At 43.7% G+C, this 13,335-nt stretch overlaps 1 protein-coding gene across 1 annotated transcript in view; it reads right to left on the reverse strand.

Annotated features, from left to right (window-relative positions):
• Positions 1–2,999: 2,999 nt before the first annotated feature.
• The window catches only part of LOC311115697 (receptor-type tyrosine-protein phosphatase mu-like), a gene marked incomplete at both ends in the record, with an annotated part of 70,875 nt that continues 60,539 nt past the window's right edge, over positions 3,000–13,335 (reverse strand). Inside the window, 4 exons of the mRNA XM_084190849.1 lie at positions 3,000–3,199; positions 6,936–6,962; positions 7,530–7,604; positions 9,729–9,886. Of these exons, the coding sequence (XP_084046975.1) occupies positions 3,000–3,199; positions 6,936–6,962; positions 7,530–7,604; positions 9,729–9,886 (460 nt within the window). The remainder of the gene's footprint in view (positions 3,200–6,935; positions 6,963–7,529; positions 7,605–9,728; positions 9,887–13,335) is intronic.

Genomic DNA, 13,335 nt, shown 5'->3' on the forward strand with positions numbered 1-13,335 from the left:
ATGCATAGAGATACCATGACGAGATCCTGAGGCCCATTGTCGTGCCATTTTTTTTTAAAGGTATCTGTGACCAACAGATGCATGTCTGTATTCCCAGTCAAGGGAATACAGACATGCAGACTATACAGACATGCAGACTATACAGACTCATGTGAAATCCATAGATTAGGGCCTAATGCATTCATTTCAATTGACTGACTTCCTTATATGAACTGTAACTTAGTAAAATCTTTGAAATTGTTGCATGTTGCGTTTATATTTTTGTTCAGTGTAAGTATGATCATATTCTGCCAGTCTTTCTTTTTAGTTATTTTTCGGATGTGACATATCATACCAAGAGAGCAGTCTTTCATGACTTAAGAATTCAAATGGCGTCTGACTGCATTATCATCAACACAAATCAAAGATGCTTTTTTGCCTTTGAAGCAGAGACAGGCCTGAACTACGGGAGATCTCTCGTGTGTCTGGGATGAATGTGGAGTGTGTTTTGTCTACAAACACGTCCATTAGACACGACCTCTGCTCTGTACTGTAGTGTCAACTTAACGCCACTCATTTCACCATTCTTTGATTCTCATTGACCAGGGGGATTAATTCTGATCAGATCATGTTTGTTGTTGTTGTATTTTGTGGTTTGTAGGCTTACTTTGGGGGGGCTGTTAAATGCATGTTTTTGGACACAGACAACCGACAGCAGGTATCGAAGAAAGAATTATAATCAGTATCAGGAGCTATAGGTTGTGAGACAGCTGCATCTAGGGTTTCTGTACTACTACGACAAAGCAACAATCTAAAAACATATTTTTCAATCAAACCAAAAAGGGGACTTGCTTACCTCGTTAATCTTTTCCATAGATAACGTTATTGAATAACAAGAAGCATGGAATCGGGGGAGAGATTAGAATTGATCAGTTTAGCTCGTCGTGTTTAGAGAGAACAGAAAAGACAGTGGTAGCAGTAAACAGAAAACGAAACGAAAAGAAAAAGACACTACAATTATTCGCCGTCTCTAACTTTTAGCGGCATTACAAATAGAAAGGTAGAAAACAATAGAAAAACTGTGAAGAGAAGCACTTTCAGATGGAAGGGTGGAGGGGGGGCATCAAGTATTCTGCACTGTATTTTTTTGACTGGCAATAATGTATTATTGCACTTGCAGCCTACATAAGCCCTAAAAATCATCCATCTATATCCATAATGAATTGAGCCCTGAGGAAAGCCCCAAACCACAGGGCCAGGCCCGGACATGGGATATTAAATTATTGATTTGATTCCAGTGTTGTTTAATGTGTTAGTGGGTATAACAAAATAAAGTATACGATGCAAGGGGGGATGGTGGATAGTTCATTACAGGTATATACCAGTGGTGGAAAAAGTACCTAATTGTCATACTTGAGTAAAAGTAAAGATACCTTAACAGAAAATGACTCAAGTAAAAGTGAAAGTCACCCAGTAAAATATTACTTGAGTAAAAGTCTAAAAGTATTTGGTTTTAAATGTACTTAAGTATCAAAAGTAAATGTAATTTCTAAAATCTCAAAAGTAAAAATCATTTAAAATTCCTTATATTAAGCAAACCATACGGCACCATTTCCTTTTTTTTACGGATAGCCAGCGGCACGCTCCAACACTCAGACATCATTTACAAATGAAGCATGTGTGTTTAATGAGTCTGCCAGATCAAAGGCAGTAGGGATGACCAGGGATGTTCCCTTGATAAGTGCGTGAATGGCACCATTTTCCTGTTCTGCTAAGCATTCAAAATGTAACGAGTACTTTTGGGTGTCAGGGAAAATGTATGGAGTAAAAAGTACATTCTTTTCTTTAGGAATGTAGTGAAGTAAAAGCAAAAGTAAAATAAAGTACAGATACCCCCAGAAACTACTTAAGTAGTACTTTCAAGTATTTTTACTTAAGTACTTTACACTACTGGTAAATACCCTCAGTAGAAAAGGTAGAAATTCCCTAGTGATGGGTTGGAAGGTGAGTGAGGTAGCTTGTGTATACAGTATGTACACACACACACACACACACACACTATGTGAGGGCGAGGGAATAAGGTACTGCTGTGACAGTCGTTAGCTTTGTCATCAGCTTCTGGAGAGAAGTGCTGTTCCCATATAATTCACATATACAGACTCTAGGCAGAGCTGGCAACTCGCAACCGTCTCAGCCATTAACACAGTCTCAGCCTCGGAAATCGCCCCTTAGTGTGTGTGTGTGTGTGTGTGCTGTAGGATTTTAAAGATTTACAAGGCACATTTTTGAACCAGGGCGGTTGTTTAGCATTGCTAGGTAGCCAAATGGATGCTGTCAATGGGGCAGTAATATCTAAGCAGTGTGGCGTGCAGTCAACAAACTGCAGGAGCCAGAAGAATTCAGTGGTGACAAACATTGGAACGGAAGGAGTGTGTGGACACAAAACTGGTGCATTTTGTGCAATAATAGCTAATGAGAAGTTAATTTGCAGCGACAAAAAGTGTAACACCAAAATCAACAAACAATGAATCTAAACAAAAGAAAAAGAAACAGAAAAAAAAAAAGAAAGAAAGCCAACCAAGGACCCACTGGCTTGGCTGGCTTTAGAGTCTACAGAGACAGACTGACTGGTGAAGTGATATGTGAGCACATTGGTGGTGTGAGGACATTGTGTGTGTGTGTGAGGACATTGGTGGTGTGTGATGACATTGGGTGTGTGTGTGTGTGTGTGTGTGAGGACATTGGTGGTGTGTGAGGACATTGGTGGTGTGTGATGACATTGTGGTATGCGAGTACATTGTGTGTGTGTGTGTGTGTGTGTGTGTGTGTGTGGACAGCGTGGTATGCGAGGACATTGTGTGTCAGGGCATTGTGATATGTGAGGACATTGTGATATGTGAGGACATTGTGATATGTGAGGACATTGTGATATGTGAGGACATTTGTGTGTGTGTGAGGATGTGCCATGTGATTGAGGAGAGGGTGGGACCCTACATTAGGCAGGCAGTTGGGGCTCTCACCTCGTACTCCTCCTTGAAGCCGTAGCCCTCGGCACACTTCATCTGGGTGATGTGCTGTAGCAGGTCGGCAACGCGGATGGCCGGGTGGAGCTGACCCGTCTGGTAAGGGGGCACATCCGCCACCTCCCTCTTCTTCTTATAGGAGTGGCTGTGGGACTGGACCAAACTACTGGTGTCACTGGTCATGGTGTGGTTCTCGTCTAGAAACCAGGAGAGGAGGGACGAGGACACACACATACAGACACTGGTCAGGACTGGAGCGCCCCACAACCCCGTACAGACATAGAATAGGAAAACACTCTTGACATTATAATGGATGAATACAGGGTCACAATATAAAGTTATTCAATGAGAAAACATGAAATGAAAAGGAGTTACTTATAAACTACTTTGTGCTAAACTAGTTATTACAGTGCTTTAAAACATGGTGAACACAAAATAATGGAGCTCGTATCTTAACAGATGACATGATGGGGCACAATAAATCTATTTACATTGTACGATGAGGGGAAAGAGATTGCTTTATTTCTATTGATGCTACCATAGCCCTCAGTTCTCATAACGCTAGCTTGTGGCTAAGTTCTCAATATAAACTTTTCTATCCACAAAATCGACCAATGGCAAAATGAAGTTGCACAAATGATGGAATGGCGGCGGTGGATGGATGACGTGGGTGCACGATCAAATGAAGTGGGTACCCTGGTCGGTAACTCTGTCTAATGGGAAACCGTTTTTAAAAAATGTCAGAGGCATGACACCCACTTTCAACAAAGTGGGGGGAGGGGTTGTGGAGTGGGGGTGGGACGTCACATAGTCCACTTATGCATGAGGCAACACTGTCCACGGGTGGAGTCGGACCACCATGCTAGCTAATGGCTTCACAGGGGTAAGGGGGGCGTGAGATGCGCTAACACAAGTGCATGCGTGGCAACACAAGATGGGAGAGCAGGCCCCAAGACAAGGCAAGCCCCTATTCAATAGCATGATGCACACACACACACACACCTCCTCACCCCAGAGAATACAGGGCAGACTGGCAACTTACCATTAATGGGCACTTTATTAGAGGATAACAGGTTAAATGTGAAAAAGAGAAGAAGAGAAAGGAAACAGGGTATAAAGTTTAGGCATGAGCACCTGCACAGTTTTCATTTTCTCTAGCTGTTTCTAGGCACCAACATGTTTTTGCCTTTCCAGGAGTCCTGTCCTAACCAACTATTCAGTTCAATTGGACACCTCACAGAAAGCTAGATCTGGGACACTTTAGTTGGGGTTTTGTTAATTTGGTTGGAATCACCTAGAATTGACCATTTCAATGTAAATCAATGGTGACAAAGACATGATTAAGAACAAAAACATTTTGTTTTCTGAATGAATTAAATTTTCGTTTGACATTTGCCAAATCTGTTTAACTAGTAAAAAACATCTCCAGATAACGTTTGAAAACCTCTCTAGAAAACAAGTGGAACCACCAGGTAACCTTCTGTGGTGTTGTAAATGTTGAACGTGAACACAGGGCCCTTATCCGAGGAAACATCTAGAAAATCACTAATGCCATTCTTCCTTGAAACACTGTTGTGTTCAGTATCTCTACTAGCCTGAAGTGTGTACATTTATCTGAAAAAAAAAAAAAACATTTAACTGTATGTTGAAATGTGTCTGTCAAATGTCTACATGTGGTGTTTGTACTTGGACTTTTTCCACATTTTGTTACAGCCTTATTCTAAAATGGAATTTAAAAAAATAATATCCTAAATCTACACACAATACCCCATAACGACAAAGCAAAAACAGATTTTTAGAAAGTTTTGCAACAAGAAATTATTATATATCTGAAATATCACATTTACATAAGTATTCAGACCCTTTACTCGGTACTTTGTTGAAGCACCTTTGGCAGCGATTACAGCCTCGAGTCTTGGGTATGACGCTACAAGCTTGGCACACCTGTATTCGGGGAGTTTCTCCCATTCTTCTCTGCAGATCCTCTCAAGCTGTCAGGTTAGATGGGGAGCATTGCTGCACAGCAATTTTCAGGCCTCTCCAGACATGTTCAATCGGGTTAAAGTCTGGGCTCTGGCTGGGCCACTTAAAGACATTCAGAGACTTATCCCGAAGCAATTCCTGTGTTGTCTTGGCTGTGTGCTTAGGGTCGTTGTCCTGTTGGAAGGAGAACCTTCGCCCCAGTCTGAGGTCCGGAGCACTCTGGAGCAGGTTTTCATCAAGGATCTCTCTGTACTTTGCTCCGTTAATCTTTCCCTCGATCCTGACTAGTCTCCAAGTCCCTGCCGCTGAAAAACATCCACACAGCATGATCCTGCCACCACCATGCTTCACCGTAGGGATGGTGCCAGGTTTCTTCCAGATGTGACGCTTGGCATTCAGGCCAAAGAGTTCAATGTTGGTTTCATCAGACCAGAGAATCTTGTTTCTCATTCTTTCTCATTCATTCTCAAGTCTTTAGGTACCTTTTGGCAAACTCCAAGCAGGCTGTCATGTGCCTTTTACTGAGGAGTGGCTTCCGTCTGGTCACACTACCATAAAGGCCTGATTGGTGGAGTGCTGCAGAGATGGTTGTCCTTCTGGAAGGTTCTCCCATCTCCACAGAGGAACTCTGGAGCTCTGTCAGAGTGACCATTGGGTTCTTGGTCACCTCCCTGACCAAGGCCCTTCTCCCCCGATTGCTCAGTTTGGTCGGGCGGCCAGCTCTAGGAAGAGTGTTGGTGGTTCCAACCTTCTTCCATTTAAGAATGATGGAGGCCACTGAGTTCTTGGGAACCTTTAAAGCTGCAGACATTTTTTGGTACCCTTACCCAGATCTGTGCCTCGACACAATCCTGTCTCGGAGCTCTACGGACAATTCCTTCGACCTCATGGCTTGGTTTTTGCTCTGAAATGCAACGGTGGGACATTTTATAGACAGGTGTGTGCCTTTCCAAATCATGTCCAATCTATTGAATTTACCACAGGTGGACTCCAATGTTGTAGAAACATCTCAAGGATGATCAATGGAAACAGGATGCACCGGAGCTCAATTTCGAATCTCATAGCAAAGGGTCTGAATACTTATGTAAATAAGGTATTTCTGTTTTACATTTTTTATAAATTTGCAAACATTTATAAAAACCTGTTTTCACTTTGTCATTATGGGGTATTGTGTGTAGATTGATGAGGAAAAACATTAATTTAATCGATTTTAGAATAAGTCTAACGTAATAAAATGTGGAAAAAGTCAAGGGGTCTGAATACTTTCCAAATGCACTGTATGTTGTCTACTGTACCTGGCTGCACAACAAACCTCCTACCAAGACAAAGATATTGAAACGTTTCTCTAAATGAAAGGGGTTGAAACTGACTATTGTTCTGAAGGAGTTTATTAGGGTAGGTTAGGCAATAATTACATTGATATATTAACACAAGTGTGTCATTCCTTAACTTTGCCCAGGAGCTCTCCAATGTTTGCTACTTCTCTACATGTTTGTTGCTATGGCAATGGGAACTACTTTGTCTGTTTGTATGGATATTTTTAGTTTGTTTGCTGTGCCACTCCCCCTCATCCAGTCCACATTATCTGTCCATGCATATGAGAGGTCATAGACATACGTGACGTCACGCGCACGACACGGAATGCGGATGGGATGGAGTGAATTAGCCAACCTCAGCTTGATTAGAAAGAAACAAAACCTTCTGGTCTGACAAAGAAAGAAAAGCAGGCATGTATGGATGTGTGAAAGCCATTATCAGGAAACAAACCAATCCAAATCACTATCTCCATCTCTCTCTGACTCTCTTTCTCGCTCTCCCTCGCTCTCTCTCTCTCTGACTCTCCTTCCCTCAAATGCACAGCACTTGGTCTATTTTGGAGTAGTAAGTCTCAGTTGGTCTATAAGCATAAGGAATACATTGTAGGAAAAAAAAAAAAGAATGTTTTCTCACCCAAGATAGCGGTTGGCACAAAGGGATCTGCCCACAACCCAAAACCAGTGCAGAGTAGGGTGTTAACAAAGAAGAGAGAATATAGCAGTGAATAGGGTGATGTGCTTCCCCCTCCAGGTAAGACAGCAACATTATAGCAGAGCAGTTACAGTTTGTTATCATCAAGAGAGACAAAGAAAACCCCCAATGGTAGAACGGCATCAATAGTTCATTTTTAACAATATAACAATATAACTAAGTCAGTTAAATATAGATCATGTCCAACATTATCCATCGAATATAATATACATACAGATCAATTAAAATCAATCTACCAATATGGCTCAAAATGGTTGTCCCAAATAGGGCGGGAATAGTATGCAAACGCTATAGAGCAATTAAAACTGCAGGCAAAAAGAAAACAGGAACCATTACATTGTTTTTGCAGGCCACCATTAGATCAAACAAACCGTTTATCAAACAAAGGCACAGGCGTCTAGATCGGGATTGGCCATTCGTTAAAGAGGTAAAGTTCAAGGGGTCATTTGGAGGTCAAGGGTCATAAGAGGTCAGAAGGAGTAGAAGCAGAAGGAGTTAAAAGGTGAGGTAGTTTACCTGGGTAGTAGGAGGTGGGTACAGACGTGCTGATTGTGTTAGTCTTCATGGTGAATGATGAGGGAGAGGTGGCAGCTTTTAGCAAGAGAGAGAGAGCACGCAGTAACACAATGGTCAATAAACTTCAGTGGAAGAAGTAATAGTATATTTCTAGAAGATCTGTAGGAATCAAACAATGTATTTGGCTTCCAGTTCTGGCTAAATAAAAGGTTGGCTCAAATTAAAACATAGAATCGGGGAAGCGTGTGTTCACTTCCCTTCCTAAAGCCATTAGCTTCCCGTGCCTAGGATAGGCTTGTAGCTTTTGCATGTCCCCTGACAAAGTCAATTTAACAAGTGGAATAATGTCAAGAAACTAAGATTTTTCACTATTTACTGTTCTGGTTACGCATATGGATACAAGTACTCTAATGCTTTTTAATGACTGTATTTTTGAGTTAGTAACAACAACGGCCTGTGTTCATACAACATATTCAGCCAAATCAATAAAGTTCAGCCGGTTCGTTGATAAAACCGGCACAGTCCACTGAGCGATGGTCGCCATTTTTGTCGGTCGCCATCAGACAGCTGCCATAAGTTGCCTACAGTGACCCTGCTGTTAGTCAAGGATATTGTGATAGACAGCGGGATAAGGTCATGGCTGAATGGCTCTGCCGTCCAATGAGAGCATGTTTATTTATTTATCCCCTATGTTTCCCAGGCCACTCCAATCTGCCCGGCGACACGTCAGCCGGCCCTGTCAGGCAGAAATGGTGTTCCCCTCCTGCAATATTAAACGAGCGCCAAACGATCCAAGACTCATTCACGGTCGTGTTCTCGCTCCTGTCCCCTTTTTCCTTTGACAGACAGATGAGAGGAGCGCGAGGTGGAGAGGGGAGAGAGAAGAAATACCTAGTGACCCTGGCACCTCCTAGCCTTCAGAGTTGAAAGACAGAAAACTCTGTCTTCAGGGTTTGTGACTTATTTACTCTCCAGTACCAGAGATATAAGGAGGTCTAAGAAATATAGAGATTATAATGCTGGAGATCCTCATAATGAAGGGATGTCTTAATGTCTTATAGTTGTGAGGGATGGGGGCATTTGGAAGCGGAGGGGGGGGGGTTCGGGGGTACAAGGGGGAAATCAGATGGTGATCTGCTGACTCTAATGTCTGGGCCTGGGGACCACCGTTGGTGGGGGGGTTTAGGGGATTGTACCCCAGCCAGGGTCAGCTGTCCCTGGGGTGAGGAGCAATGCCAGAGGGGGTAGAAACATGACAGATGGGGGAGATAGAGGGCGGCAGGTAGCCTAGCGATTAAGAGCATTGGGCCAGTAACCGAAAGCTCGCTGGTTCGAATCCCCGAGCCAACTAGGTGAAAAATCTGTCAATGTGCCCTTGAGCAAGGAACTTAACCCTAATCGCTCCTGTAAATCGGTCTGAATAAGAGCATCTTCTAAATTACAAAAATGTATTTTTTTAAAAAGATCTACGCCTCCCCCCACTCATGTGTCAACATGGGATACCCATAGAGGCAATGGGAGGGAAATAAAAGGCTAGAAATAGGTAAGAAGGGTTTTAAATGGGCTCAGGATCAGAAACAAAGATTAAAGCATTGAAAGCTTTGGAAAATGAAGGGAGTAAGATTTTAATATTTTTTTGAAAATGTAATATGCCATTTAGCAGACGCTTTTATCCAAAGCGACTTACAGTCATGCGTGCATACATTTTTTTTGTGTATGGGTGGTCCCGGGGATCGAACCCACTACCTTGGCGTTACAAGCGCCGTGCTCTACCAGCTGAGCTACAGCTCTGAGACTATCCTTATTTAGACGCTCGATCTGCAAATTATAGTTGAGCTGCTTAATAAGTAAACAAAACTGAAGAAATGTCTAACATGCTTGGGTAGAGGGTTTTTCACATGACTTGATCATTGATAAAACAGAATTTGTTTAGAATTTTAAGAAATTGCTCTAATGTACCAGCGTTACTCCATGTTACCTATAGCCTTTTCACACTATTGTGCCCACCTAAACCAAAATGTGTTACTCTAATATGTTTTTATTTTCACATTGTCCTTTCCACTACGGTTCCAGCAACTAATGTGAACGTGTAACCAGGCCAGCTCAGTACAGCTTGGTTTGGCTGGGTTCAGCTCAGTGTGAAAAGCCCTCCAGACTCCCCAGCCACCCACCCACAATGCCCTGTTGTTGGACACTCACTTCTCCCGTTGAGTGTGTGGCTGTGGGTGTCCATGAAGGAGATGGCCTCGTCACAGTTGGTGCCCTGCTCCGTGTAGCTCTTGTCCATGGAGTTCACCATCACGGTCATCTCCTGACGTGTGCTGCTCAGTGTCTCCTTGCGCTTCTTAGCCAATTTCCTGGTTTTATACCAAACACAATAGAAAGAAGAGACGAAAGGGTCACAGGGGAAAACACTGGAAAGCTAGTGATACAGTAAGCAATACGCTAAATATGTATAGTAATCAAGCCTCATATTGACATGGTCTGGTTCATACCTGGCTCCAACTAAGATTTGTTTTATTTAAAATACTATTATGGATTTCATTGAGCCTGCTATTTGAACCCAGGTCTGCTGTGGTTGTTCTCTTACATCACATCAGGCCTTGCTGTGGCTAGCAATTCACGTCTCCTCATGAAATCGAGATGGACAGCAGAGATTAAATCTAGTCTGCATACAAACAGTGCGACAAGGTAGCTACCTTTTTCTGATTCAACCCAGAGGCTACACCGTATATTTTGCTGCCATGTCCCATCTTGTCCACAACGTGGACACAAAGAGTAAACACAGGTCCAGATCCTGACTCTTAGGGCCTTAGGTTGGCCAACTGAGGGAGATTCTAGGAAACAAGGACGCCCTTAAATACCTGCTAATGTACTCTCCTGGGGCCCCATGTCAGCGGTTAGGGCAACAGCCTCGCACATGCACACACACAGAGAGAGAAGGACTATGCAGATTGGATACTTAAAGTCTGCCCAGTCCAGTTCAGCTATGGTTTGTTAGAAAATGGCGGCTGTTGTGTTTTTTCGGCAGGGGTGACACAGGGGCCAAGGGAGGCTTACGCAAAGGGGTTGTCATCCTAGAAAACAGTGCTGTGGTGCGGTTTCAGAATGCTGCAACACGTGTGATAGAGAGCGGGGCAGATCCATAGAAATATAAAATGGCATAAGCCACTCTAGTATTCTATACTCTATGGGCTGATGACTCTCATTGGAGAGAATCGCGAACTCGCTGATGAGGGGCAGATAACCAATAAGAACGTCTGCTTTTCCAACGGCCTCGCCCTTTCCTTTGAGCTGAAAGCTTGCATTGAGTTCATAGCACTTAAGACATACTTTTAAAGTAAAAACATTGGGTTTACAAATGGGAGCCATTTTCCACTTAGCTCTTTTTCCCCTAAAAGCTTAATCAGGCAAAATCGTAGTGTTTCAGAGCGCTCACTCTCTCGCTAATGTTGCTTTTCCTCAGCGCTCCAGCTGTATGGGTCGACAAAGAGCGTGTGTGTGAACGGTGCCTTTGCGAGCGCCCAGCTGGCAGTAACAGAGAGACCTTGGTGAAGCCTTCATTAGGGGCTAGCCACAAGCGCCCATCAGTCCCCCTCTGTGTCGTGATCACTGTGCTTTTATGGGGGGCTGCGAAGGTGCAGTGTATGCCACATTTGCCATGCCAAGGCAGTCAGTGGGGGTGCCAGACATTTTGACAGCCCTAAGATGGCGCTGTGATACCGGGGTCTGTGAAGCTGGCATAGGCCCCTGCGTTCTCTGGCGAGAGCCAACTTTCCACCAAAACACTGTAGCGATGCCAATCCATTCCTGACTAGTCCTCACGAACAACTCCTGAGTGAAAACGCCCTAGCCCCCATAACAACCATCAGTAGCAAATAGCAAAAATCTAAATGGGACGCTGCCCGGGCAACCTGTACCTGAGAATTTCTCATTTGCAGGTGGGTAGTATATGCCTCCGAATCCCATCCAAAGTGTCCATATTCTCCAACCTCTATTTCCAGTGACCAATGTCCATTTGAATGCAGCCATAGGCATTAGTATGCCATCTGACTGCTCGTCTGAATTGGCAGCTCCATTCTGAATTGGCAGATGTACTCTAATCCTTTAGTATCTAAAGTTCTAGAATTTTCGCTCTTGCCCCCACATGTCCTGTATCCACCTTGGACACAACGCACCCTTCACTATAGCACCTAGCTCTCTCCCTGCTCCAGGCTGAACTCCACAGCATTTCTCCAGTTGGATTTCATCAGCCTGATGTGCACTTCTGACATGCAGTACAGCAGACTGGGCTAGGGCGGTCATCTGGAGAGGCCTTCTCTACAGGTGAAGACAGTCTACACTGGACATGGTGGGGGCCTTCAACTCAACGTCTCAGAGCAAGAGTGCTACAGACACTCTGTGAGAGTAAAATGAGTGACAAGCACAATCTCAAGAGACAGGTATTCTATACTAAACAAAAACATGTAAAAAATAGTTGGTCCCATGTTTCAGGAGCTGAAATAAAGGATCTCAGAAATTGTCCATATGCACAAAAAAGCTTATTTCTCAAATGTTGTGTACAAATTTGTTTATATCCCTGATATTGAGCATTTCTCCTTTGCCAAGATAATCCATCCTCCTGACAGGTGTGGCATATCAAGAAGCTGATTAAACAGCATGATCATTACACAAGTGCACCATGTGCTGGGGACAATAAAAGGCCACTCTAAATTGTGCAGTTTTGTCACAACACAATGCCACAGATGTCTCAAGTTTTGAGGGAGCGTGCAATTGGCATGCTGACTGTAGAGAATTTGTCATACGTCCAACCGGCTTCACATCCGCAGACCACGTGTAACCACGCCAACCCAGGACCTCCACATCTGGCTTCTTCACCCGCGGAATCGTCTTGGATCATTTACCCAGACAGGTTTGTACAACTGAAGAATTTCTGCACAAACTGTCAGAAACTGTCTCTTCTGTTGTTCTCATCCTCACCAGGGTATTCACCTTCAGTGGGCAAATGCTCACCTTCGATGGCCACTGGCACACTGGAGAACTGTGCCCTTCACGGATGAATCTCGGTTTCAACTCTACCGGGCAGATGGTATGGCGTTGTGTGAGCGGGCGGTTTGTTGATGTCAACGTTGTGAACAGAGTGTCCCATGGTGGCGGTGGGGTTATGGTATGGGCAAGCATAAGCTACGGACAATGAACACAATTGCATTTTATCGATGGCAATTTGAATGCAGAGATACCGTGAAGAGATTCTGAGGCCCATTGTCGTGCCATTCATCTGCCACCATCACCATGTTTCAGCATGATAATGCACAGCCCCACGTTGCAAGGATCTGTACACAATTCCTGGAAGCTGAAAATGCCTCAGTTCTTCCATGGCCTGCATACTCACCAGACATGTCACCCATTGAGCATGTTTGGGATGCTCTGGATCGACGTGTACGACAGCGTATTCCAGTTCCCGCCAATACCCAGCATCTTCGCACAGCCATTGAAGAGGAGTGGGAAAACATTCCACAGTCCACAATCAACAGCCTGATCAACTCTACGCGAAGGAGATGTGTCACGCTGCATGAGGCAAATGGTGGTCACACCAGATACTGACTGGTTTTCTGATCCACACCCCCTACTTTTTTTAAGGTATCTGTGCATATCTGTATTCCCAGTCATGTGAAATACATAGATTAGGGCCTAATGAATTTATTTCACATTGACTGATTTCCTTATATGAACTGTAACTCAGTGCGTTTACATTTTTGTTCAGTGTAAATAAGGCTGTAAACTCCACAGGCCCTAGTGATCGTGC

The sequence above is a fragment of the Coregonus lavaretus genome (assembly GCF_964263955.1).
Source record: "Coregonus lavaretus genome assembly, contig: HAP1_SCAFFOLD_2290, whole genome shotgun sequence".
NCBI classification, from domain to species: Eukaryota; Metazoa; Chordata; class Actinopteri; order Salmoniformes; family Salmonidae; genus Coregonus; species Coregonus lavaretus.